This window comes from Dendroctonus ponderosae, unplaced genomic scaffold (genome assembly GCF_020466585.1).
Source record: "Dendroctonus ponderosae isolate FM_Combo_2020 unplaced genomic scaffold, Dpon_F_20191213v2 Dpon_F_20191213_11, whole genome shotgun sequence".
Lineage (NCBI taxonomy): Eukaryota > Metazoa > Arthropoda > Insecta > Coleoptera > Curculionidae > Dendroctonus > Dendroctonus ponderosae.
Genome location: NW_026017213.1, coordinates 4,911,653 through 4,936,327, shown reverse-complemented (window position 1 = coordinate 4,936,327; position 24,675 = coordinate 4,911,653). Strand labels below are relative to the sequence as shown.

At 39.7% G+C, this 24,675-nt stretch overlaps 2 protein-coding genes, 1 long non-coding RNA gene and 1 other non-coding gene across 5 annotated transcripts; 2 read left to right on the top strand and 2 right to left on the bottom strand.

Moving 5' to 3' along the window:
• The first annotated feature begins 1,219 nt into the window (after positions 1–1,219).
• LOC109534769 lies at positions 1,220–17,836 on the top strand. 2 transcript variants are annotated; one of them, XR_002171662.2, is made up of 2 exons: positions 1,220–1,988; positions 17,043–17,836. It is a non-coding gene; the product is annotated as an uncharacterized LOC109534769 (long non-coding RNA). The 2 variants fall into 2 exon arrangements; XR_007280613.1 differs by lacking the exon at positions 17,043–17,836 and adding an exon at positions 2,343–2,499.
• A 1,933-nt stretch (positions 17,837–19,769) lies between these two features.
• On the bottom strand, positions 19,770–19,843 carry Trnai-aau. The gene has a single exon. It is a non-coding gene; the product is annotated as a tRNA-Ile (tRNA).
• A 179-nt stretch (positions 19,844–20,022) lies between these two features.
• On the top strand, positions 20,023–21,327 carry LOC109534767 (general transcription factor IIF subunit 2). The gene is made up of 4 exons (XM_019900553.2): positions 20,023–20,315; positions 20,401–20,552; positions 20,695–20,906; positions 20,957–21,327. Exons 1-4 carry the CDS (start codon positions 20,170–20,172, stop codon positions 21,242–21,244), a joined length of 798 nt encoding a protein of 265 aa, XP_019756112.1. The 5' UTR covers positions 20,023–20,169; the 3' UTR covers positions 21,245–21,327.
• Positions 21,328–21,704: 377 nt separating this feature from the next.
• LOC109534766 (PAX3- and PAX7-binding protein 1) lies at positions 21,705–24,422 on the bottom strand. The gene is made up of 5 exons (XM_019900552.2): positions 24,152–24,422; positions 23,878–24,088; positions 23,622–23,822; positions 23,388–23,561; positions 21,705–23,333 (listed from the first exon to the last, which is right to left on the bottom strand). The coding sequence occupies exons 1-5, from the start codon at positions 24,350–24,352 to the stop codon at positions 21,769–21,771; spliced, it is 2,352 nt and encodes a 783-aa protein (XP_019756111.1). The 5' UTR covers positions 24,353–24,422; the 3' UTR covers positions 21,705–21,768.
• Positions 24,423–24,675: the final 253 nt, after the last annotated feature.

The window sequence follows — 24,675 nt, the reverse complement described above, 5'->3', positions numbered from 1 at the left end:
CTAGCAAGAATATCAACCATTCCCAGACGGAAGAAACTGGGACTTTTTCAAATATTTCCCTGCCAATTTTCAAACATCAATCTCTTTTTACCAACCCCTACAGGAAGAATTCAAAAAACACCGCTCCAGTTGTCATCCTTCTACTGACCTACCGACTGCTCCCAATTCCCTTTAACCGGTGCAGTTCTTTGTTCAGTTACATGATGTAAAAGTTTCAAAATTCCCTATAGTCAACGCAATTTGAAGTCTCAACAATTTGACCAGCAAAGAATGAAACTTAAAATCGGTTCTCAACTTAAAGAGGAAACAAAATAATGAAAAGAACAACATAAAAGAAGAACCTGAAACCCATTTTTGCAACCCTAAAAGAGAATTTGCTGGTAGATAGTTTTGAAAAGTTGCCCACATTGAGGGATTTCGACAAATATACTCCAGATGGACTCCCTATTGCCTTGCTTGCTCTGTTTAACAATTTCAAGACATTTTGTGATACTTCGAAAATTTTCTAATAATTTTCTAATAAAGTGACTGTTGCCGTCTTTTCTCAATCAATTATTTAATTTTGAGAGACTCATCATTTTCATAGGATGTAAATATTCGTTCTTTCAATGTGCTAGAGAAGAATGGGGCTAATGTGGGCCAGGAGTTGAAAATCGCCTTTAAATAGCAATAATTTCACTTGTTATTTGGAAGTTCTTTAAGCATCCGTGGGCAGGTGAGTGTGGAAAATTTAAAATTCCTCCAAATGTATTTGAAACTTTGACCAATGTTTCTTCCGATTTGGAATTTGTTTATGTTGTCAGAAGTGGAAGAATTTAGTTGAGCTGTTTACTGAACGATAAAAAAATCGATTTTTCTGACATAAACATGTTTGTTTTCTGTTTACTATATTTGTTATCGCGTTGTAACAATTTGTTATCTAATAAAAATGCAATTTAACTACAAATACTTCCTCGAGTTGGCGACACAGGTGAAGGTGACCTGCAATAATCAACAAGCAAACAAAACTCATTCTACTAGAGCATATCTATTAAAAACTATATATCACCGAAATGTGAAAATCTCATAATTTATTGTTGTTTCCCGTACAAAGTACGAATTAATGTCAAGGGCATCTTGAAAGTTTTTTCCGCATTTTTCGCTCTTTTATCGCGCGATTATGTTCCAATTTTTCGATTTTCCTATCTTATCTGATGGTTTTCTCTCGAATGAGTCCGAATTTGTATGAAATGGATTTGACGCTTTTTTTGGAAATTTCCATTAAAACCGCACACCAAAGGCGAAATTGATTAGGGCCAGATGGTTGCGGCGTTTTTGTGCAGAAAATCTATAATTATGTGGCTGGTAAACTAACCTGACATGGGCACGAGCCCCAGGTATATTTATCTTAAATTAGAAACACCCCCGGTAGTTCCGATGGCGCTTTGATAATCCCATCTCATTTTCGGCTGTTTTATGGGCGTGGCACCTTTAATTAGATTGATGATTTTTTGGAATTTAATGGGAAATTCCCGAATTACTCGAATCCAGACCTGCAGTTTGGTGAACAAATGCCCCAACAATGCAAACTGATTGATAATCCTTCAAGTAAATGGGCCGGCCAGTTGCCATTACTATTTTCTCCCTTGCCCTTGACCAACGGTCAGTATGGGATGAATCATTCCAGGATTTCTCCCAGAATTAAATGCCTATGACTAATCCTGCATGTTGTTTTTTTGTACTATAATGTTGCCGGTTTTTGTACAATTAGGTAAAAAGCCAAACTCCGCCTGGTCGGCATGGCAACGGCGACTGTTTGTTTGTATTCCAGAAAGTTTTTGTGTGTATTGTCCAGTCAATCATCTAGAAAAATGGGTTTTTTTGCAAAAACTGGCTGCTAATTGTGTGTTGGTATTCGTGTTTTTGAGCTGCTTAAAACTCTCGGTAGTTCTTATATGGTGAACGTGTAAACTTGCCTTGTTAACTGCAGGATTGACCAATTTGAATGGGTAAGTGCCGCTCGGGATATTTTGCTTGGATTTCTTGAATTTGCCTCCAGCGGAGCTTTGAACGGAAGCTGGATTGCAAATTGCTTAAATTTGGCTTTTAAAATAAACTGCATTTGCTGAACCGATAATAAACGCCAAAACCGTTTGACAATACAAATAAACAGGCTCCGTCTCCATGAGCACCGAGCCTAATTGTACAATCTGGCTGAATTATTGTACACAAACTAGTAAAAAGGGGGATGGTCGATTGTGGACAGAATCCAATTAAATCGAAAAATTGCCCAAAAAAAACAATTCAACTGAAATTTCTTTATTTGACTTTCATTGGTTGTTCCTGCAAATTTTCTTTTTCAGAAGTTTGCCGGTTTGTTCTGCCCCACTGGACTGAACTTTGTGAGCTTATGAGGCAAAATTCTCGGTTTATTAAATTATGCATCCCTCACACTGTCAAAATCGAAGCAACCAAATGGTTAATTTCATAATATAAATAATGCCGCTTGGCAACAAGAAAGATAACACTTTTTTGCAAAACTATCGCAAGCAATTTCCCATAGAGATAGGTCATTACAATGCAATTAGTTGCATAAACATAAGAGCCGATAAGCCAATGTAATGAAGCAGCGCCTCTCAATGCTTGTATATGCATATTCCAAATTATCTTTAAAAGAAAAGCGTCTCAGTGCCGAAATGCGTTTTAACTATATGGATCAATAGCGACTAACTACGCGTTATCTTTGAACGTTTCGATGTGTTTTTCTGCGGCAACGTGGAAGATAAATGGGTTCACACGTTCTTCTGTTGGTCAACATGGTGATAACTTGATGAAACCTCAAAAAAACACACATGACATTTCCTGGGGACTTTTTCGGCCCACTGCAGCCATAAAATAATCTGTGCGGTTATGGGTCAACAGTACTATCTGAGCAGCGACTATTACTTGAAGAAAAAAACGATAAAACCACCTCGAGCGGTTTAAAAAACGATAAGGAGCATCGATTCGAGATAGCGTTTTATCTCAGTTGTTACACGCCTATAGTTTCCCACCAATCACTTGTTCCAGACAAAATAGCAATTGAACTTTGCGATTAGCCCACATTGGCACCGTCCTTTTCTAGCACACTAAGAAACAGTTGAACCAATAAGCAAAACCCGGTTTATTTGCAATTTCATTGTTTGCAAGCAAAAAAGTCTACTAGGAGTATTTTTGTTTGCCCGCATTAGCGGGTTTTATTGTGTTAGAGAAGAATGGAACCAGTGTGGGCTTTTAACGGCGCAAAAAAACTGTGAGCGCATCCTTCTGTCGCACATTAAACTCGGCTATTGGTGCATATAAAAAACGCCCCTTTGCACTTGCTTGCCGGTAAAAAACTGGTGTTGAAACCCCCAAAAAAACCGATACCACGCCTCGATTCTCATCGCTGTGGTAAATTTAAAGCTGCCCGACTATTTTCAGATCGTTTGGGCTTGCGAAGGGTAAAAAGCGGTCCCCTTTTTGGCTGGCAGTTATATTCGCTTCTCCCCTCGTCCAATTTTTTATGTATAGAGTTTCGGGGATTTTTACGTCCCTTATGTATTGAAAGTCCCCGCTTGTGCCGTCTATATAGGCACGCTTTGAGCACGTCCTACCGACGAAAATAACTCACCCTTATGAACGCAGCGCCGTTTCGGTTGGCGTGTTTTAGATTTAAAAAGAAAAATGGTTACTATAATGGCTTTTTTCTGCTTGTTTCCTCCAACAGACACGCGCTTTTCTGGTTTGTTAATTAGCCGACCGTAATTTGACGGGTTTTTCGCCAATTTTAAACTGATTTATGCTCGACCGAATGACTCGTCCAAAATCGAAACTGTCTTTCCATTATCTGCACTTGGCCGAAAGAAAGGGCCATAAACTATTCCCAAACCGCACAGAAAAGCAAACTTTCATCGCTCAAGATTGAGGTCGTTTGTGTTTGTTTGGATTTGTTCAGATTCGTGTGTGCTCGTTTGCAAGCATTGTTTCAAGTTCAACTCGGCTGAATCGCAAATTCTGCTGGTGATTGTTTGGATTTGTTCGCGTTCGTTTAGGTTTAAGTTAGTTTTGCAATGAAAAACACTTCAGCTCAAGCACGGTTAATAGAGTTTGAAGCACTTTAAACGACTTTATGTTTGTTTAAGTTCGTTTGGGTTGCCATTGCGTTCGGTTGTTCTCATCTTTTTCACCGAAAGGGCCATTCAATTGAATTCTGAAAATGTTCGTCTGGATTCAACAGTTTTGCAATAATTTGCAATGTTTAAACTTGATTCATAGCTGGAAAAACTGTCAACATTTTCAATTTAATTTTATAATCGCCATGTCTATAATAGCAATGAGCCAAAGCGTGATTTGAACCAAAAATTTACCATTTACATTTTGAAGCCTTCTAAGCGACTGAATTCGATAAATGTTTGTTTGGGTTCCTTTGAGTTGTTTTGGGTTCGTTTGGTAAAAATCAAAACCGGCTTCTACCAGCTTAACTTGGTGCCAAGGAAAAGAGGCAGCAAAGTAACTAAAAGTCTCTAGTCAATTTCGTACATGAACGTTCCTCAAATAACTGTTAAGAGCGGTTACAGTTGAGTTCGTTTGTTGTTGTCAGGGTTTGTTCAGTTCAGTTCAGTTCAGGGCTGATTTGTTGCATAAACCGCCAAAAAAAGTTAAGACTCCAAACGCTCGGTTTCTTCACAATGGTTGTTTGTGAATTTCGTCAATGTTTGTTTGGGTTCGTTTTGATTTGATTGTGTTTGTCCTACTAGTTAATTTTTTAAGTTCAAACCTGACTTAAGACTTTTTATAACAGATCGTTGGATAGATAATTGAAAAGTCGATTCAGTCGTAACAACGTGAGTGAGGAAATTCGAGTAATTTTGACCCAGAAAGTGAAATTTGAATATCAGACACTTAGGTGCAAGATTATGCCAAAATTTAATTTTTTCCGTCCCCTTTTTGCTGATATCTTGGAGGCAAAATGAGCAAGAACGCTCATTTGTACATCATTCTAGACAGAAATAAATGGCCTTTTTAGAAAGTGAACGATGGATGGGGAATTGTTGGCAGTTTTCTCAAAAAATGCTTGAATTCAAGAAGTTTTAGATTTGCGTGTTTTTTTTTGAGTTGCAAAATCCACTTGAACATGGCGCTGCTTTTTTCGAAGTTTCTCAAGAACCATTCTACTCACAAAATTCGTTTTGGCATCGTTGGAAAGATAATTGAAAAGTCGATTCAGTCGTAACAACGTGAGTGAGGAAATTCGAGTAGTTTTTACCCAGAAAGCGAAATTTGAATATCAGACACTTCGGTGCCAAAATTCCATGTTTTCCGTCCCGTTTTTGCTCATTTCTCGAAGCCAAAATGAGCAAGAACGCTCATTTGTACGTCATTCTAGAGAGAAATAAATGACCTTTTTAGCAAGTGAACCATCGATAAGGAAATGTTGGCAGTTTTCTCAAAAAATGCTTGAATTCAAGAAGTTTTAGATTTGTGTGGTTTTTTTTTTGAGTCGCAAAATCCACTTGAACATGACGCTGCTTTTTTCGAAGTTTCTCAAGAACCATTCGAGCSAAAGAATTCGTTTTGGCATCGTTGGATAGAGAATTTTCCCMAGGGAGAAATCCCCCCTWGGATCCGCCCTTGCATTTGATGGCATAGTTCTTCAAGCAAATTTAAAAAAAAGTTGTTGGTCTGGAGACGTTTTCCTTCGTTGAATGCCTGGAAATTCGGATCAATTTGCTGCACGCTCGACTTGAAAATTTCTCAATTGCGGTGTAAATTTTCAAGACGGTTTTTTGTTTGGCATTCAAACCGCATCGAGAAAACAGTGCTTGTAATGAACTCCACCCGAAATAATTAGTTGATTCTTGAAATTGCGACTTCCGTGTGCCCATTGATGGAACATTATTGTGGTAAATCCGGCTTAAACAGCTGGACTGTCTCGAAAACCGTTAAAAACGTCTTTACTAGGCTAGCAGAAAGTCGACGAAAAAGGAACAGGAAAGCACCCTTGAAGAGTGCCAACGAGATGTATCGAATTCATATTAAAACCTCCGTATTGATTATGTTCAACGGCTGCGGACTCAGTCTCGACGACAAGTTTGTGAGGGTGAAAATAGCAGAGAGACAAAAATGATATTTTCAACTTGACAGGGTGGAACCGAGCTTCACCAGCAGTGCCGTCTTTTCCTCGATTTCCACTCCGTTTCGTCAAAGCCCCATTTTTTGTTCGGCAGATGACCGTCCGAGGTAGCCTTATAACTATATAATTTCACGTTTATAGGGCTGATTATTTTGTTGTGGGCTGACATCTCAATAAGCCAGGTGATGAGGATATGAGCAATCATAAAAAAGAGCCTGACAGCCGATCAGATTTGCTAAGGGCTCGTGCCCAAATGCGAAAAAAACAACTCAACCTTCATGCTAAGGGTGGTCGTTCTTCAGAGGTAGGATTGGGTTAGTTTTGGGCCAGTTGGAATTAACAAACAAATCGCTTAGAAATCCAGAGATTCCTAATCGACTGTTCATGGAAAAATTAGATTTTTGACGGGTCAAATAAGCGCGTGTTTTTAGGGTGAGATGCACCTGGTGCAAGCTGCAGCTTTAGTGGACAAAACGGCCAAAAATCACGACCATTCCAACAGTGGATTGTCACTGATATTTTATTTATTGGCCGCCACGAGCTGTTGCCGGACACCTTTGTGTTTCAAATTTTTCGATTTTATTTTGTCAATTTACCAAAAAGATGCCTGAATGAGGGTCGCTTTTACTGGCCCATAATACACCCACTAAAAAGCTGCATGTTTCCGCTCTATTCACAAAACTTTACGTCTTAGTAATCTGATACTTAGTGCTTGTATTTGTAACTAGTTTGGTCGATTTTTGGCTGATAATTCCCTTATTTTGTTGCGAAGATTAAGTGGAAACAATGTTAGAGAAAAAAATGTTCACATGGTTGATTTTAAAAAATTGTCAAACATTTCCTGACGATGACCTGGAAGGGAGACTTTCCAAATTCATCCTACTGACTTTGTTCTCTTTGTCTTCGCGATCTTTTGCCTCTCCTGGTTTTCAATATATGAAGTCTTAAAAAGAACGATTTCCTGTCTGCTTGCTGACAAAGAAAAGCCAATTTTGAAAATTCCTAACAAAATCCTGGATGATGACTCAAAAACGAGAGCTTCTAGGTTTATTCGACTGACTTGACCCTAGAAGATTTGGCTCTTCGAGGCATTTTATCGCTTCCGGGAGTGAAAATAAAAGATTTTAAAGAAAGAAGCTTTATAGTCTGTCTGACGAAGGGAATTTCAATTTTGAAAAATTTCCAAAAAATCCTTGATGATGACTCAAAAGCGAAACTTTCCAGGTTTATACCACTATCTTGGCTCTACAAGATTTGGCTACTCGGGTTCTTTTACATCTGTCGGTATTGAAGATACGGGATGTTCAAAAAGACGATTCCTATTCGGCTTGCCAACGTAGAAAAACCAAGCTTGAAAAATTCTCAAAAAATGATTTATTAATACTCAAAAGCGAAACTTCCAAGATCTTCATAGGACTAACTTGGCTCTACAAGATTCGGCTATTCGGAGCCTTTTATTTCTGCCGGTATTGCAGATAATAATGTTAAAGAGAGACGCGAGTCAGCTTGCTTTCGGGTAAAAACGAGCCAATTTTGCAAAATTCTCAAATAAACCTTGATGATGGCTCAAAAACGAAACTTTCCCAATTTATACCCATGACTTTGACCTACAAGACGCTACTATTCGTAAAGATATAAAATGTTAAAGAGAAGAAGCCTGCCAATTTGCTTGCGGACAAAAACGAGCTAATTTTGAACACGTTTCAAATAATCCTTGATGATGATTCAAGAGCGAAACTTTCCAAATGCATACTACTGGATTTGCTCTACAGAATGTTGCTATTCGCCAGGTTTTTCCGCTTCCGGAATTATTCCATATTAGTGTATGAAATTAAAGAAATGAAGTCTTCCACTGTGCTGCAAAAAACCAAATGGAAAAAATTACCTTAAAAAGCTTCTGAACTTCATTAACTGACTTGAATGCTCTACAAAATATTGCTTGGGAACTCTGATCTCTTCTGGTGTTGAACCAATGAAATATTGAACGGTTAATTTGAAGCTGATAAAATGAGACCAAATTGGATAAATTCTCAAACAGTCCCTGATGGTGAATTTCAGAGGGTGAAAAGTCGTGGAAAACGGCATTAGGTCGAAAAATGTATAGGAAAAATGTTGTTTGTTACGAGAGGTGAGCATAGTCTTAACCGGCAAAGTGGCAATTGGTACCAGATTGTATTGTAAAGGATTACCCTTTTTCCTATTTGGGCAATGGAGCACTTGAATTTTAAGGGCGGACGTCAGACATCTTTAAAAATTTCTTTAAAATGCCTTATGATGATCCAGAAGAAAAATTTTCCAGGTTCATACTACCGACTTTGGTCTATAGGATGTCCTTGCGTCTATAGGATCATTCGCGAGATTTGGGTGCATGAAATTCGTACTCTAAAAATCCTTTTAAGTTCCTCAAGAGCTAAAAATCCTGCATGTGCTTCCACTACCATTACGAAGACGCAAAAGAAGACATGGGCAAATTCCATTAACGAATGAGAGTCTTCATATACCTGCTAAACCCTTCCATTGTATATCCAAACGTAATTTCTACCTGTTAGATGGGAATGTGTAAAAGTCACGTAAGAGCGGGTTGGGCTTTCATTATCTAAATTCAGCAGTACAAAACCTCCTGTGGTTGTTTTTTTTTTAGTTTCAGGCACGCCTATTTTGTCCAACAAAATGGTAGCCCGAACGTGTAAGCCTTGTTTGAAAATTAATACAGATTGTCCCGTAAGCTCATGATCAAAAGAGTACTGCCATATTCTTTGGACCCAAAGAAGACGATCTGACCTAAGTTTTATTAACAAAAAATGTCTGGCTCCTCTGCTATTGATGGCCAAAGTTTTTCAAAAAATTTATATTTTTTGAAATATCCGGAGAATGGTACGATGTATTTTAGTGAAACTCGCTGTGAATTTGTCCTTATGTAAGACTCATATTTTGATGAAGCAATCGAGTTCAGCCGTTTTGGACCAGTGGTGAATTCTTGAGTGTCGTGCCACAAAAACTACGAGAACTTTTTAGTTGGAGGATGAAATTAACTCATTTTTTTTTAGGTTGATGTACTAATCATTTGTTCACAATTTTGTGCTCATTGTAAAATCTTGAGCATTCATAGTTTTGTCGTAAAAAATTATGTCTGTTTTCTAGTCACTTAGCAATGTTGGACATTTACATTTCTTTGGGTCCAAAGAATATCGCAGTACCCTTTTGATCATGAGCTTACGGGACACCCTGTATGTTCAATCATATGAAAGGATTTATATATTACGGCCAAGGGTTGAAAGGGGGCTATTTTGAGACTCAATTCGAACAGTATTAGTTTGTACCCGGATGCCACTAATGGATAATGGATTGAGACACTTAATTTAGCCACAGCGACTAAATTTAGAATCGGAAATGAAGGGAGTTTTGTCAAAAAACCTTCCCACATCAACCGCAAATAGACAATGAAAGAAACCTTGCAGAAATCGACAGTCGTAGAGAAAAAATTGGCTATTCATCGGTTAGCATCCTAATCCCTGTCGGTACTTAAAGGACTGAATGAAAAAGGTTTGACCGCTGAAGTAGGCGATGCACATTTTTCGCAAATGCGAACACGATGGAATGTCGGTCAACGGAACAAAGTTTTTAATAAAAAGCCCCCCACGGGTGCGCCGAACGACAGTTGCTTTGTTAGGCAAAATGGAAAGGAACTGGTCCTTTTTAGTAGGCAAATGCCCGTTTTGAGATTAGAAAAAGGTTTATCCATCGGCTCCAAGAAAATATATATATATATATGTTTCAGTCATATTTTACAGATGTCTTCTCATCTATTGAGTGGGTCTGGGCATTCGAAAACTCAAGCCTTTTAGCCCTTTACCTTTCCATCTCAATCGTTTGTTCTGAGAACCTGCACACCGATTTCGCAACATCATTAATTACGATACTAATTTTCCCTTTGGGATGCGAGTCGAAAATGAGACCGCGAAACATGAAACAAAAGGTTTCTAGAAAGTGAGGATATCTACAGGTTATTGTTCGATGGTAAAACCTCCAAGGTGGCCTCTTTTAGTTGGCAGGATGGTTGGGGTGTCTTGCGAGTTATGCGTTCCGGTTCCGACGTGTGAGGCAAGAAAGCTGGGCATGCAAAAAAATGAAATCTGTTAAAAGCGAAACTTTGCCCAAATGGTCAGCTTCTCACGTCAGCCAGGTATTTTTCGCAAAGAAACGAAGAATTTTCGGCATCAGCGGCCCAGAGGTTGCCAGTATGTGCACGTTTGGATGCAGAGTCGCACTTTAGCCTTAAATCAACGTCGCCTAAAGCCCAAGCGCTTACGCGTGACGTCCTATGTAGGCCAGTTTATTTTCCATTAATTTTGCTAATTGGGTGATTTTTTCCGTTTTACATCAGAAAATCCAAATTTACCAAGGAAACGTCTGTTTTAAAGTAGGGCTCGGAATCAAACTCGAATAATTCGAGGATTCGAGTATTCAAAAAGCGAATAGCTCGAATATTCGAGAATTCAAATACTCGAATAAACCACTAAACGGGTATTCAAATTTCAAAAAATTTCGAGCACTATTTTAAAGCAGTGCTGGGCAAAAGTTGATTTTTATTAAAAAAATAAAAAATCACTGATTTCTTTAAATTAATCAAAAAAATCACGATTTTTTTGTTCGCTGGAACAGCGTGGCCGACTGTTTGGAAGCTTATGTCACACAATGGGACATCAGTCTCAAGATTTGCGAGGATAACTCAAAAGATATCGATTCTGCTATCTTCAAAAAAGTCTCAAACATAGAACTGAAGCATGCAGAACAAGAGTACCTGAGCCTTCTGAAGCCTATTGCTATTGCTCTAGATATACTCCAGAAGAAAAATGCTACAATATCTGATGCCGTAGAGCAGTGGAAACTTTTGCAAGATAAGTTTGAAGAATCTCAAAATGTATCTTTAGAGAAAGTACAGAAGTTTCAACATCGCTATAAGCAAGCCCTTACACCTTATCACTTTATTGCTCACATGTTAAGCCCGGAGAAACACAACTACGCTTTAACTCCTGAAGAGAAGGAACAGATTGGGAATCGAAAAAGGAGGGAAATTAGTGTTCCTCTTCAGACTGTATGACGAAAATGAAGAGAAAGAGAAGTGATTTCCGTTTTAGTATTATTGAGATTACCACTACTACCGTTTAATTTTTAAGTTCACATGTACCGTTTTCTATTTTGATTTTCATTTCTTGGATATTTGTGTTCTGTTTTATATTTTATAAGTGAAAATATAAAGTTTCTTAAAAAAATGAACTTTGATTTAAATCGTGATTTTTTTCCAAAAAAGTCAAGTCAGTCAAAAAGTCAAAAAAAAAATCAAGTCAGTTTTAAAGTAATTCAACGTCGGGTTATAAAATTGGGTCACGGTTGCCAAAGTTGTTCTTTTATTAAAATCTTCTAGAAGTAAATCTTCAACTGGCACACAATCTGGCGCCCACGTCCATCAATAAACAGTTGTGTACCGTTTTGGACTCTCAGACTGAGAAATTTTGTCCCCATTTTAACCTCCTTAGGGGTGTATAACAACACAGACAAGGGATGATTACGTGTCTCTGGTATAACGTTTCTCTTGAGTTTCTTTTGTACAGAAGATCTTAAAAATCTTCAGCTGAGTCCGAAAGTGTCATGAGAGACCTGTTGTAATGATGAGCACAATTGAATGTCCCTGATGCAAATTGCCGTAAATCACGAAGCTCCCGGGGGTTTGACATGAACTACCCAACAGTTCCGGTTGAAAAATGGAGTCCATTTCCGAATGCTTTTAAACCATCCCAATAGAATCTGCCTATCAAAGGAGAAACCGAAGATAAAAATATGGAACTGCTGTGAGTTGCACGGTGCACATTTGAATTCTAAAAAGTTACAGCTAGGTATTCTTCACTAACCATCTGAAGGGCCGTCAAACGTCTAGATTTACTTAAGCCGCCAAATGCGACGAACCAACCCAACGGGGAACGTGAAAGTGGATTTAAAGATTGGAAATTGCGATATGAGCTTAAGCTGGTGACTGACGATTTTTGCCTATTTAGGGCCGATTATCCTCATGTCAACAGTGAGGCGATTAATTTGCATCTAACTAACCGAGCACAATGAAACATGAAACATTCTTAGTATGAGGACAGAATCGAGACATCCATCGCTATGCGAGGACACGTTCCTGTCGTTCGATCTTCTGAGGACCCAAAATCCTTATCATTTACTGTGTATAAGGCAAATATTTTTTTTTAATTCGCAAACCATTCACAAATCAGAGTCATCAATCAGAGTGGCAAAAAATCGCTTAGGCAAAGTGTCACTCTGCCTTGAAGATGCTGCGAATAGGGCCAAGATTCAAACAGTGACTGGCATGAAATCGCCCATTGTAGGCACGCAAAAATCGCCAATTTGTATTCAATTGGGAAACCGTATCGAGCACCATTAGGGCCCATTCAAATTGTACTCCTGGTTCCGCTTTGGATTCATTTAGAGATAAATGAGTGATTCTGTGCACCATCTTMAAATCATTGACCSAGTTTGAAAAATAGCAGTACATTTTACTAATGAAGTTTGATGAATTAGATGAGCTTTCGATAWTTTTKTTCTGGCGATTTAACAGCATTTTGAAAATAATGAAGAGWCWTTTCATAATTTTCGGGRAAATGATGGTTATTTTCTWTGAAACTCCAAGATAATTYTTAATGGAAATCGGAGCGAAACAAAATGGCGCAACATCCAAACTAGRACAAGTAACCATTTGCAATTTACAYTCAGTAAAGAGGAAAGTTTGRGCTWAAAGCACAAAAAATTTCATTGAAATCGAGGTATGGGCTGAGTTTTCAAAAGCCCTTAAATATCAGAGGCAATTCAAGAGCAGCGGAGCTAAACAAAATGGCGCAACATCCAAACTAGAGCAAGTAACCATTTGCAATTTACACTCAGTAAAGAGGAAAGTTTGAGCATCAAACTGAGAAAAGCTTAAGTAATTCAAGCGTCGGCTGATTATCCATATCAACGGAAATTTGAGGCTATTTCTAATGAGCAGCGGGATGAACAAGAACACCCAACTCCCAAAGTAATGCCAGTTTCAACGTGAGTTTTTGCGATCAGAAAAGGGATGGCAGTTCTGGAAAATGTCAGTGCCATTCTAGAGCCGACTAATTTTGCAAACGCCTCTAAATAAGAGCGGAAATTTAAAAGGTTGCCTTGTTTAGCGGCGTTAAAAAGTCATAAAACTTCCAAAGTAGCAACTTGAAAATTTTACAAAATTCAGTGGAAGGTTTGGACGTAAAACGGAGAAAACTTCATTGCAATTCCTTTATTGAATAGTTTTTCACTGGCTCTTAAGCTTGCAGGAATCGGAGACAACTTCATTGCAATCGAGTATTTTCAAACCGTAGAACTAGCAGCAAATTAGGCAACTTTCGTAGAGTAGCACAAGAGGTCAATGACGATTTAAGAGTATTTTGATTGGAACATTTGGAAAAGTTGGTTTGTAAATGGGAATTCCGATGAATAAATCCAAAATTCATAAAAAATCAATCACGTCGATCGAATGATTGATTCAGCTGATCCACTTTGGCTCACATTCAATGATTTCATGCAAGTCATCGGGGTTTTGGCACGAAACCGCACATTTGTAAGAAATGCCCTTAAAAATACGGTTTAAAAGTCGTTTTTGTGAAGGAGGCAGCCAAAACATTAACCGGCGTTTTTTTCGCTCCATCCGTTTGACACTTTTTCCCCGAAAAATGAGCGATGATCGTCTTTATGGCCGGCTGATTGTGCCTGGCAGTTTGTATTTACGCCCGCAGATCAAAGCAGATGGCAAAAATACAAATCATTGCCAATCATCATAAGCGCCAAAGATGCGGAGGACGTCGTCGTCGTCCATCCTAATGTATTTTTTAAAGCCTCAAGAGGGTGAAACGATTTATATGAAGTGCTCAGCCTCGAACGTTTTGACAAGAAAAGTACGGGGTTTTTTGCCGCTAAAACGCCGGATAAGTCACATGTGGTCTATTCAATCACATAATGGTAAAGAATAACCGTAAGTAGCCCTATGCGAGGACCCACCTGCCCTTACTGACCACTGCTCCCGGTTCCACTACACGATGTTGAAAAACTGCACAAAAACTAAATCGCGTTAAAAAGATCGACCGTTTTTTCTAAAGATTTCGCTATTTATGTTGGTTATGGTATATTAAGGGCACGTTTCCTAATGAATGAGCCCTTGAGATCCTCTGGTCTAGTCAACGCCGTGCGGTCATTTGAGCGGCTTTCAGTTGCAAATTTTTGAATTGAATAAATCTAGGCACAGGAAACATGCATTTTTGCTTGCAGGAGCTGCATAAGAAGAAAAGTGCGTTTTATAACAGCAAAGGGCTTAATTGCAGAAGTCCTTAGAATTGACTTTTGTGGAATTTTCCAGGAAATATTGAAGTTTGCTCGAAATTTTGCTCTCAATTCACTTTTTCAAACATCAATGGTTCAAAATGTTGAAAGACCAGAGTTTTACTTCTGACATGAAAATAATAGACGCAGTTCTATATGGAGTACAAGTTTCATAAAAAAGAAAAGACTAGGAGTTGGACCTTATTAGGGAAGATAGAAGTTTGTAGGTATTTTGCGCTAAAACCACTTTTTCAAAATGCAATGATTCAAGATCTACAAAAGCCGAATTTTCACTCTCAATATCAAAAGGAAGAGCCAACTCTGTTCTGCATTAAGCAAAACTTTTATAAGGAAAGTCCGTTTAGTTGATTCCTAGAGAATTTTATAAAAACATGAAGCTCGGAGGTTAAACTCGCGAAACGATGGATGTTTTTTAAAAATTTTTATATATCGACTAAAAGAACTTATTCAACCAAAAGTGTTCCTGATATAGAACAGAATGGCTTCTTTGCTTTGATGTTAAAGGCAAATATCTCGCTTTTCGAGCTTTACCCCATTAAATTGTGAGAAAATTAATTTAGTGTGAAAAACCTACAAACTTCTATATTTTTTGGAAAGTTCAGCAAAAGTCATCCGAAAGGACTTTTCTGGTGAAACTTTTGCCGATATAGATTAAAGTTCTCTCTTCCTTTTACAGTGAAATAGGTCGCTTTTTTCAATTCCAAAGCATGCAATTTTGAACATTGCAACATTCTATATATTTTTATATATTCGCCAGGAATCAACCAAACGGACTTTTAATTTCAAATTTTTACATGACGTAGAACGGACTCTTATCTTTCTTTTGAGCTAAAAAGTAAATATCGCCCAGTTTTCATGTCCATCTATTGAATTGCGAAAAAAGTATTTATTTCCAAATAGGAACAACTTTTCATATTTTTCCTAAAATTCCGCAAAAATCAACTGAAAGAATTTTTTTGTAGAACTACTTCCTGACATAAACCAGAGTTTACTGTAGCTTTTTTGGATTTTTAGGCATTGAATTTTAAACAAGTGAATTTAGCGTAAAATAGCACCAAATTTCTACATTTTTGGAAAATTCGTAATAACTCAACCGAAAGTGAATTTCTTGTCAAATTTCTTCAGATTATAGAACAAAGTTCTCCCTTTCTTCTGCACTAACAACCAATTTTGTCACTTTTTGAATTAAATTTAATTTCGAATTTTGAAAAAATGAAGTTACCATAAAATATCTGTAAACTTTTATACATTTTCAAAAATTAGTCAGAAATTAACCAAAAGGACTTTTAATACCAAACTTCTGCCTGATAGAGAACGGAGTTTTATCTTTCTTTTGATATAAAAGGCAAATATTGACCGTTTTTATATTTTGAGACATTCAATTTTGAAAAGACGAATTTATTGTCAAATAGCAACAAATTTGCATATTTTTCCTAAAATGCTGCCAAAACCAACTGAACATTTTTTTAGTAGAACTAGTTCCTGATATAGACCGGAGTTTACTGTTTCTTTCGATGTTAAAGCCAAATATGTAGCTTTTTTGGATAATGAGCCATGGAATTTTAAACAAGTGAATTTATAGCAAAATAGCATGAAATTTTTACATTTTTTGAAAAATTAGTAAAAATTCAGCCAAAGTTACTTTACCTACGAAATTTATTCCTCATATAGAACACGCTTTTCTCTTTGGTTTGAACTAAAAGCCAAGTATGTGGTTTTTTGAATTTCAAACCTTAGAACTTTCAAAAATTTAATTTATCATAAAATACCGGCAAAATTCTCGACAGTTTCAGAAATTTGCCAGAAATTGACTAAAAGAACTTTTCATATGAACCTTCTACCTGATATAGAACGCACTTTTATCTTTTTTTCGGTGTAACAAGCAAATATTGACCGCTTTTGTATTTTGAACCATTGAATTGTGTTGCCAAATAGGAACAAATTTTGTTGTTCAGAAAATTCCGCAAAAATCAACCGAGAGGAGTTTTCCAGTGAAACTTCGTTCTAACACAGAACATCCCTTTCTTGTTTTGATGTGAAAACCAAATATGGGGCAGTTTTAGACTTTGAGCCCTGGAATTTCGAAAAAGTGAATTTAGCGTAAAATTCCTACAAAACTCTGTATTTTGGAATATTTCTCAAAAATCAACTAAGAGGACTTTTCTGATGAAACTTAGGCCAAGTGTTAAACGGATTTTTCTGTTTCTTTTCCTGCAAGAGCCAAATTTCTCCTGTTTTGGATTCATGAGCCATCAAATTTTGAAAATGTGAAATTAGCGGAAAATAACTTCAAGCTTTTATATTTTTTCGAAAATGTGCCAAAAATAAAATTTCTGGTGCAACTCCTTCCTGGCATAGAACGGAATTATCTCTTTCTGTTAATATTAAAAGCAAATATGTGGCTTTTTTCGATTTTGAGCACGATGCACTTTTTTGATGGTTCGAGTTATTAAACAGCAGCTTTCACTGAATAATAATAATCTCCTCATTATAGATAAATAGAATAAATTCGATTATGGCCGTCACGAGTTTGGTTTCCCGATCAAACTCTCAGTCAAAATACATCATTTCAACGAAATCCCATAATAGCACGCGATTCGAACAACCATCAGGGGTGTTTTTTGACCCTCACCATCAAGGGTTCGGGCCAAGATGGGAATAATGAATGAAACTATCGTGAGCCGGAAACCGAGGGGATCAACGGAAAGTATCAGGTTTGCATTTTTTTCCTTCATTTGGTACACGAGGTTTTTTCATGCGATTTTAAGCGCGTGTGCCCTGGTCGAGGAGGGTGTTTTTTACGATTTTAGGGTGTTTTTTTCACGTTCACTGCAAACAAGTGCTGTACAGGTGCATGTTGGCTCCTGGAGAGATTTAGTTCTACGAAAATCATCCAGTGACAGTGACCTTGAATGCACAAAAAATTAATGATGCCAACTTATGAACGCACAACAGAGTTAACTGTTCATTGCCGGATTGAATAAGCCCCAGACAGCCGAAGAATACGCATTTTTGCCGATGCACTACCGAGAGATTGACATGGGATAACAGTTGCATAGGGATTTGGCATGGGTATAATAAGCGTTAAGAAGGATTTTTTCATGGAAATTTGCGAAAAAGTGTAGGTAGCCAAACTGCAGGGATCACCCTTTTCCATTAATCATGCGATTCACTGCAGATTTTCAGCAAAGTGTCTTGGGCCTATTGTTACCGGAAATTGTTAAGCTTCTTGACCTTGGCCCATCAAAAGAAATATCTGGTTTTAAATGCCAAAATCTTTCTAATTTACTGCCGCCGTTTGCTTTATGCCCTACACAACCGTACCAAACGAGTTTCAGTCGGGGGTCTTCTCAAAATTCGCAAATATCAAGGCGCGTGTTCAACCCCAACTGTTCCATTCATTTGCATACTGACCCTCAAAGCGCGGCTTTTTCGACCCTCGTCTTTTTTCTCGAAAAAGTACAAAAACCCCATTGGCGTGTGCGGCCATTGCCCGAATGGGGCCTTTTTTTAGGGGAATATTGCATAATGCGTGCGTGTGTTGAATTATTTGCCTGCAGTTGAGGGCTTTTGAAAAACAACCCTTGGGAGAGCGTTCCGAAAAAAATCATTCGAGAGAAGTGGTCTAAAGATAGTCAAAAGCAACGAGTTTCTAACCCGAAATTTGCCACTTTATTTTTATTAAAATCGCTGTTGATGGGCGAAGCACTGAGGGATTGAAGCGTGCAATTTTACAGTTGAAACTAATGGATTTTCCGGGTTTTTGGGCCGTCGTTCGGTAGAATTTCTTCCTGACGTTTCTTACATTCGTACAGCGTTCAAGCAAACCAGTTCTGAAGATGCAAGCCACTCGTGCTTGCGAAACGTCAGGAAGAAATTCTACCGAACGACGGCCTAAAAACCGGAAAAACCTAGTAGTTTCAAGGAATGGCCTCGAAAATCTATTTCTTTTGATAATTTTCCAGTTGTATCATCAGTATTCTATTTTGGGCCAAAACTCCACTAAATAGTGTGACAAACCTGGAAACCTTTATATTTTGTGAAATATTGTCATAAATCGACTAACAATGTTTTTCCTATTTTTTTAAATTTGAAAAACCCGCAAACTTCCATATTTTTTTCGAAAATTTGCCAGAAATCCACTAAAACCGTGATGTTTCAGATACAGAATAATGCTGCCTCTTTCTTTTGATGCTGATGATTGATTCCAAGTCGTGTTTCTCGGCTTTTAAGCCCTGTTTTCTTAGCAAAGTTCTAAAAAGGCCACCTGAGTGGAAAAACCCCCATTATCCAACTCATTTAATACTCTTAACCACTCTCTGATTAGACTTATGGGGAATTATTTGGAAAAAACATTCATCTTTCCGCCCATTATTCGCTCAAATACCCACATCTAGCCATCAAAACCACCCGGAATTGAACAATAAAACTTCCACCCTGTAGAAATTCCTTTAGTACAGCACGTGATAGACCGGAGGGGTGTTTTTTACCCCACATAACCAAGTGGGAAGGAATGAATAAATGCATCGTCAGCCGGAAACAGGGGGAATATGCGGCAAAGTATCAAGTTTGGGATGATTTTTGCGCTGGATCGATTGGGTTTTTTTGGTTGGCGTGTGCGCACCCTATAATGACAAGGGCACTTTTTTAATGCGAAGGGAGGCGTTTTTTTCGGATAACAAGCGCTACAGGTGTGGATTAGCAAGTGGAAAAAATGGCAAAAAATGCGTTCGTTTAGGGGGCTTTTAAAGCTTAATTGACATATTTGCCGCAATAATTCATTGCAAAAATAACGTTTTTTTTGCGTAAATTATCGGTGATCGCATTTATTCGCAAAAACCCGTTTTCAAGCCTTGAACTGCATTCCCATAGAATCACTTTAATGTAGGTATTTGCATCAGATTGATAATTAGGTGTGTAAGTTATAATTATTTTTAAGGGAAAAATTTTGTTTTTATGGGAAGAAGCAATGAAGAACTTTGAAGAGCAAACTCCCAGGAAATGAAGCAAATTCATTGCTTTAGAGCAGAAGAAGTAACGTCCAAAGATAAGGAAGAAAGCACTAACTAACAATCAACAATATTACATTAAAGACAACCAATAAACTATAAATATTTTCATAAAAATTCGTTCTAAGGTTCAAGTTACAATAGTTTAGTGACCAAAAATCGAAGTGAATTAAATGGTTAACAGAAAAGAAAAAATACTTTAAAAAAGTTTTTGGCCCATGAGGGGATCGAACCCGCGACCTTCGCGTTATTAGCACGACGCTCTAACCAACTGAGCTAATGGGCCCGATGCTTATTTGGATCCACAGGGTTACTTAACGCTCTAATTTGAGATGTAAGCAAAATTCAATAAAAAATTTAAAAAACTTAGAAAGAAAAGAATCAGCTATTGACCTTTTAAAATACACTCTGTATAGCATTTACAGGCAAATAAAAAGTTTGAATAATTTTAGGTTAGAAGATTGAATTTGACATCGCGAGACAAGACAACGTCGCGTTGTCATCGAATGTCATCAAAAATGACAAAAATATAACCTACATTCACACGAAAACACAGTCTGTACAAGTAAGTGAATTAAGCGTCCTGAAATCGTCCAGACAATTTGCACTAAAATGTCCAAAGACACGCACATAGACCGCGATTTGGATTTATCGAACGCGAATCGCGGCGTGTGGTTGGTTAAAGTGCCCAAGTATGTGGCAAACCGATGGGAAAAGGCCCCCAACGAAATGGAGGTGGGCAAACTGAAGATTACCAAGTAGGTTACCCGGCAGCGAAGGGCTGTGAGGCTTCAGCACGGCCGCAACCGTTCAGACTCCTCTTTAACTTCCACTTGATTGCAGGCAGCAGGGCCAGAAGCCCCAAGTGTCCCTGACACTGTCCCCGGCCATTTTAAACCTCAACGAGCCTGGAGAGGAGAGTATCCCGAAGGATCATCGCCTGGATGTGTCCACTGTGACCCAACAAACGCTCGGAGTATTCTCCCATGTGATACGTAAGTTGGAGCATATAAATGGTTGTGGGAAAGCGAATTTCAAAAGTGTGTAAGTGTTTTTAGAGAAAATTATGGCGCATCCAAGACCGAAGCGTGTTCTGTAAGGTAAAACGGCTTTTCAATTAAATAAAACTGGTTGCAGCTGAAAAATCCGACTCAGTGGTGCCTGAGACGGAAAAGCTGCACATGGAGGGCAAAATCGTGCAGAAACTAGAATGCAGACCATACGCAGACACGTGCTACATGAAACTGAAGCTGGAGTCGATCCGGAAGGCTTCGCTGCCCACTAGGAAGGTGAAACAGCTGGACAGAGTGGTGCATAGCTACAAGCCCGTTTCTGACCACAAAAACAACGTAAGTTTCTCCAAAGATTACTCAAGGAAAGCTAAAGGGGCCGTTTCCAGATCGAGTATATGGAGCGCAAAAAGGCCGAAGGCAAGAAGGCGCGCGATGACAAGGATTCCGTCCTGGAAATGCTGTTCTCGGCCTTTGAGAAACATCAGTACTACAACATAAAGGATCTGGTGAAAATCACGCGGCAGCCAATCACCTATCTAAAGGAAATTCTGAAGGAAGTGTGCAATTACAATCTGAAAAACCCGCACAAGAACATGTGGGAGCTGAAGCCCGAATACCGACACTACAAGCCAACGGAAACCGAAACGAAGAAAGAGGACTCTGATGATGACTAGCGCGAGCGCGAAACTAGGCCTAGATCCGCAACATTGTATGGTGTGAAGACTTATTGTTTTAATTAAACCCAGTACACAATGAAGGATTCTAATGGCTAAAGGTGGAGAGGTGATTGATTTATAAAGCCTGCGCTACACGGTGAGTCAAAGATATCAAGCAAAAGAGCGACTTAAAAAAAATCTGTATCTGGTGGATGAAATCAACTCATTGATTGTGGGTTGACGCACTAATAATTTATTCACAATTTCGTGCTCCTTGCAAAATGTAGCATCCATAGTTTTTGCAAAAAAAATGTTTCTTGCTAATTAACGATGTGAGACAGCGTAAGACAGTTGAAATCATCCCTGGCTGAGATTTTTTATAATGCCGACGATTATTGAAAGTTGATTAGTGAAAACAACGTTGAAACCACAAAAGACGGAAATGGATTTTGATGATTACCAGGAAATGCGAATAAAATTCAACCGTAAAATGTCTGTGTAATTCAAAGCAACAGCCGAGCCCCAAAGGAACCGAATAAAATTCACTTGTGCGCCGATCGCAGCGTTTTCAGGATCCCATTCAGGATATCAATCGATTCCAGATGCAGCGGATTGTTCTTATCGAGCTGCTGTTGCAAGTTGCTGATGGCCAACATGAACATCTTGAACTCGTGGATGTTTTCCTGCAGCCAAACGCGCGGCAGGATCTGGCTAATCAGGCGCATCTTCTGGCCGGCGTCGGTCAACGAGCAAAACTTCAACGCACTCAACAGGTAGCGATTGAGCAGAGCGTTGAGCGCCAGGTCTTTGAGTTTGGCCTCGTTGATGATGCCCTGCCAGCTGGTGATGTTTTTGAGCAGCTTCAAGCCGCAGGCGAACTGCCGTTGAAAGAACTGGTTCTTGCTGTCGGAGATCTTGGGAGTGACTGGGATAAACACGTCGTGGTCGAGCGCTAGTTTCATCTTGTGCAAGACGGCGTTGAAGAGATTGACCAGGTTTTTGCTGTCCGGCGATAAAGTGGGGTATTTCCGGATCAGTCGGCCCACACAGCCGACCAGGCGTAAGGTTTGACTGCTGGAAAGCGGGTCCCAACAGCTGTCCACTATATTGGAGAGTTTGGGGACCAGGACTTTGTCCACAATGTTGGGCAGGAGGCACACGTCTGGGTCCTTCGCCAGTCCACCTTCGGTTTCATCGTCATGAAGCCCATACAAGGCCAAGGTTCTGTACCAGTCCATCTTCTCAATCTCTTTGGTTTCAGTGAGAGGGTTCCACAGAATTAGCTTCAGGCGGATTAAGGGGCTGACGACCTTCGGCAGGCAAAGAGACGCGTAGGCCTCGTTGTAAGCCGCAGAATCTTTGCTGCGCCAATGCTCGAACCTTATCAGGATATTCACGATTGAGGAATAGTCTTCGACGACGTCCTCAAAAATCTCTTGCAACTCCTGCTCGATTTCCAGCCTTTCTTTGTCGAAGAACAACATGTCCTGCTGGGACATTTCTTCGTCACTCGACATGCCTTCCACGTGTTTGGCTGTGCCTGGCGCCGCAGAGAGTTCACGAGTTCTTCGGCGACGCGATCGGCGGCCTTCCCTCTCTGCAGCTCTTCGCACTTTCTCCTCGTCCTCTGGACCTTTCTTGACCAGCACCTTCCCAGTGGCTTCATCCGCTTGATCCCGTACGTCTTGTCGACGTCTTTCGATCACAAATTTCGCCATGGCGCCCATCAAGTCCAACGCGCGCTGCTCCAGATTTGCTATCGCCCCGATTTTTTCGTCCAAACACTCCACTAAATCGGTCACGTAGCCGCGCAGTTCCTGATAGAAGCGGAACTTTTCCGCTGCTTCTGGGGCTTTGAGCTTCACGTCCTCAAGCTCCTCGCTGGCTTGCTCGATGTCCTCTTGGATTTTGTGTAATTTTGCTAAATGTTGCTGTTTGGCCTGGCACGCGTCCGCGTAACGCTCCCGTAGTTTCTCGGCTATCATTTCCGGCGTTCTGGGGATGTCCGGATCGATTAGCGGAGGCTGCAGCTGGATGGCTTTGGATTGCGTTTCCTGTTCCGTTTGGTAGTCCATCAGCATTTCTTGGGCGGCAGTCATGGCGGCGCCTGCAGGACAAAACTCTTCCTGAATGGTCCTCTGAATGAGTCGCGCCAACGTACCTGTAACTCCCTTTCTGATTTGTTGATTCTCCCATTCATCCAGCTCATGATCGGAGTCCTGCGCCTGCAGGAACTGCTCACGCCTCCGCTCCTGGTCCCGTTTCGCCAGGTTGATGTCCATGTCGATGCGCTCCTCGTCGCTCTCCTCATTGTCGTCGTCCCTGATCAGGCGCCCTGTTTTCAGAATGGAAATGATCCTCCGTAAATCTTCGGCTGCTCTCCCGGACGTCCTACCTGTGTCCTCTGGCTCTTCTTCTTCGACAGCGATAAAATCGCCCATTTCCCGGGCGCGCTGCCGCTTTTTTCGCGCTGCGTGGATCATCGCAGCGTCGGGAATAGCGCCCGATTCCAGCACTTTCTTCACATTATCCGGCTTGGAAAAGCGATGCACTGTTGCGTCGGATTCGTCGTCTTCGGATGATAAATCATCTTTCCCTAAGCGCGTTGATCAGTTGAGGAGGCCGATGAAAATCCATTGAGGAGGACTTACCAGCGCACAAAGCATCGCGCCCGCTTAGCACCGGAGGCGGAGGAGTGGCAGGCTTTTTGTGGCTCTGATTCACAACCAAAACCAGATCATCAGTCACCACCTCAGTCTTGTCGTCTTTGGGCTTGGGCTCCTCCTTTTCGGGCCGCTCCTTTTTCTTTTTCTCCTTCTCGAACATTCGCATCACCTTTTTGTGGTGCGACGACTTTCTCACCTACAAAACGGCACAACATCAGCTGCATCGAACCCAGGGGCCAAGCCCTAACGGAGTCCTCACTTGAAACACTTCGCCCTCTTCTTCAGTTTCGAAGCTGAGGAGCGTTTGAGTGGGTTTCTTCTCCTTGGACTTTTTCTTCGGCTTTTTCTCTTGCAAGGCGGCCTGATGAAGGTCCGCATCATGCTCTTCGTCGTCCTCATCGTTTTCTGTGAAAACCCGCCGCTGGACGATGTTTTTCTTGGGTTTTCTAAACAGAGACATGATGTTTTGGTTTTGATAAATTTTCCAGGTTATTGTAACAGTCAAATGCAGAATCTGTCAATTCGGCGATGACGTCACATTACTGGGCGGTGGAAACACACCCTCACTTTTTCTCTGATAATTCGTCCGTGCAAATTGTCAGTTATGTGACTTTGACTTAATCTTATTGTTTAAATTAGTAAAGGTAATGTTAATTAATAATTTTGGTGTTAACTTAATTTGGGTGTATGTTTCTCTGGTCTACTTCAGATTTTAGCATAGGTAACCATGCATGACTTAAATTAAATGAACATGAAGCAACACAATTATTTTGATTTAGTAAA

Excerpts from the sequence above, each read along its gene's own strand:
- LOC109534767 (XM_019900553.2), top strand. The coding sequence starts at position 20,170 with ATGTCCAAAGACACGCACATAGACCGCGATTTGGATTTATCGAACGCG. Across the intron at positions 20,316-20,400 it reads GGCAAACTGAAGATTACCAA|GCAGCAGGGCCAGAAGCCCC; the intron begins GTAGGTTACCCG and ends ACTTGATTGCAG. Across the intron at positions 20,553-20,694 it reads AGTATTCTCCCATGTGATAC|CTGAAAAATCCGACTCAGTG; the intron begins GTAAGTTGGAGC and ends AACTGGTTGCAG.
- LOC109534766 (XM_019900552.2), bottom strand. The coding sequence starts at position 24,352 with ATGTCTCTGTTTAGAAAACCCAAGAAAAACATCGTCCAGCGGCGGGTT. Across the intron at positions 23,562-23,621 it reads AGAAGAGCCAGAGGACACAG|GGCGCCTGATCAGGGACGAC; the intron begins GTAGGACGTCCG and ends TTCTGAAAACAG. Across the intron at positions 23,334-23,387 it reads AATCAGAAAGGGAGTTACAG|GCGCCGCCATGACTGCCGCC; the intron begins GTACGTTGGCGC and ends TTTGTCCTGCAG.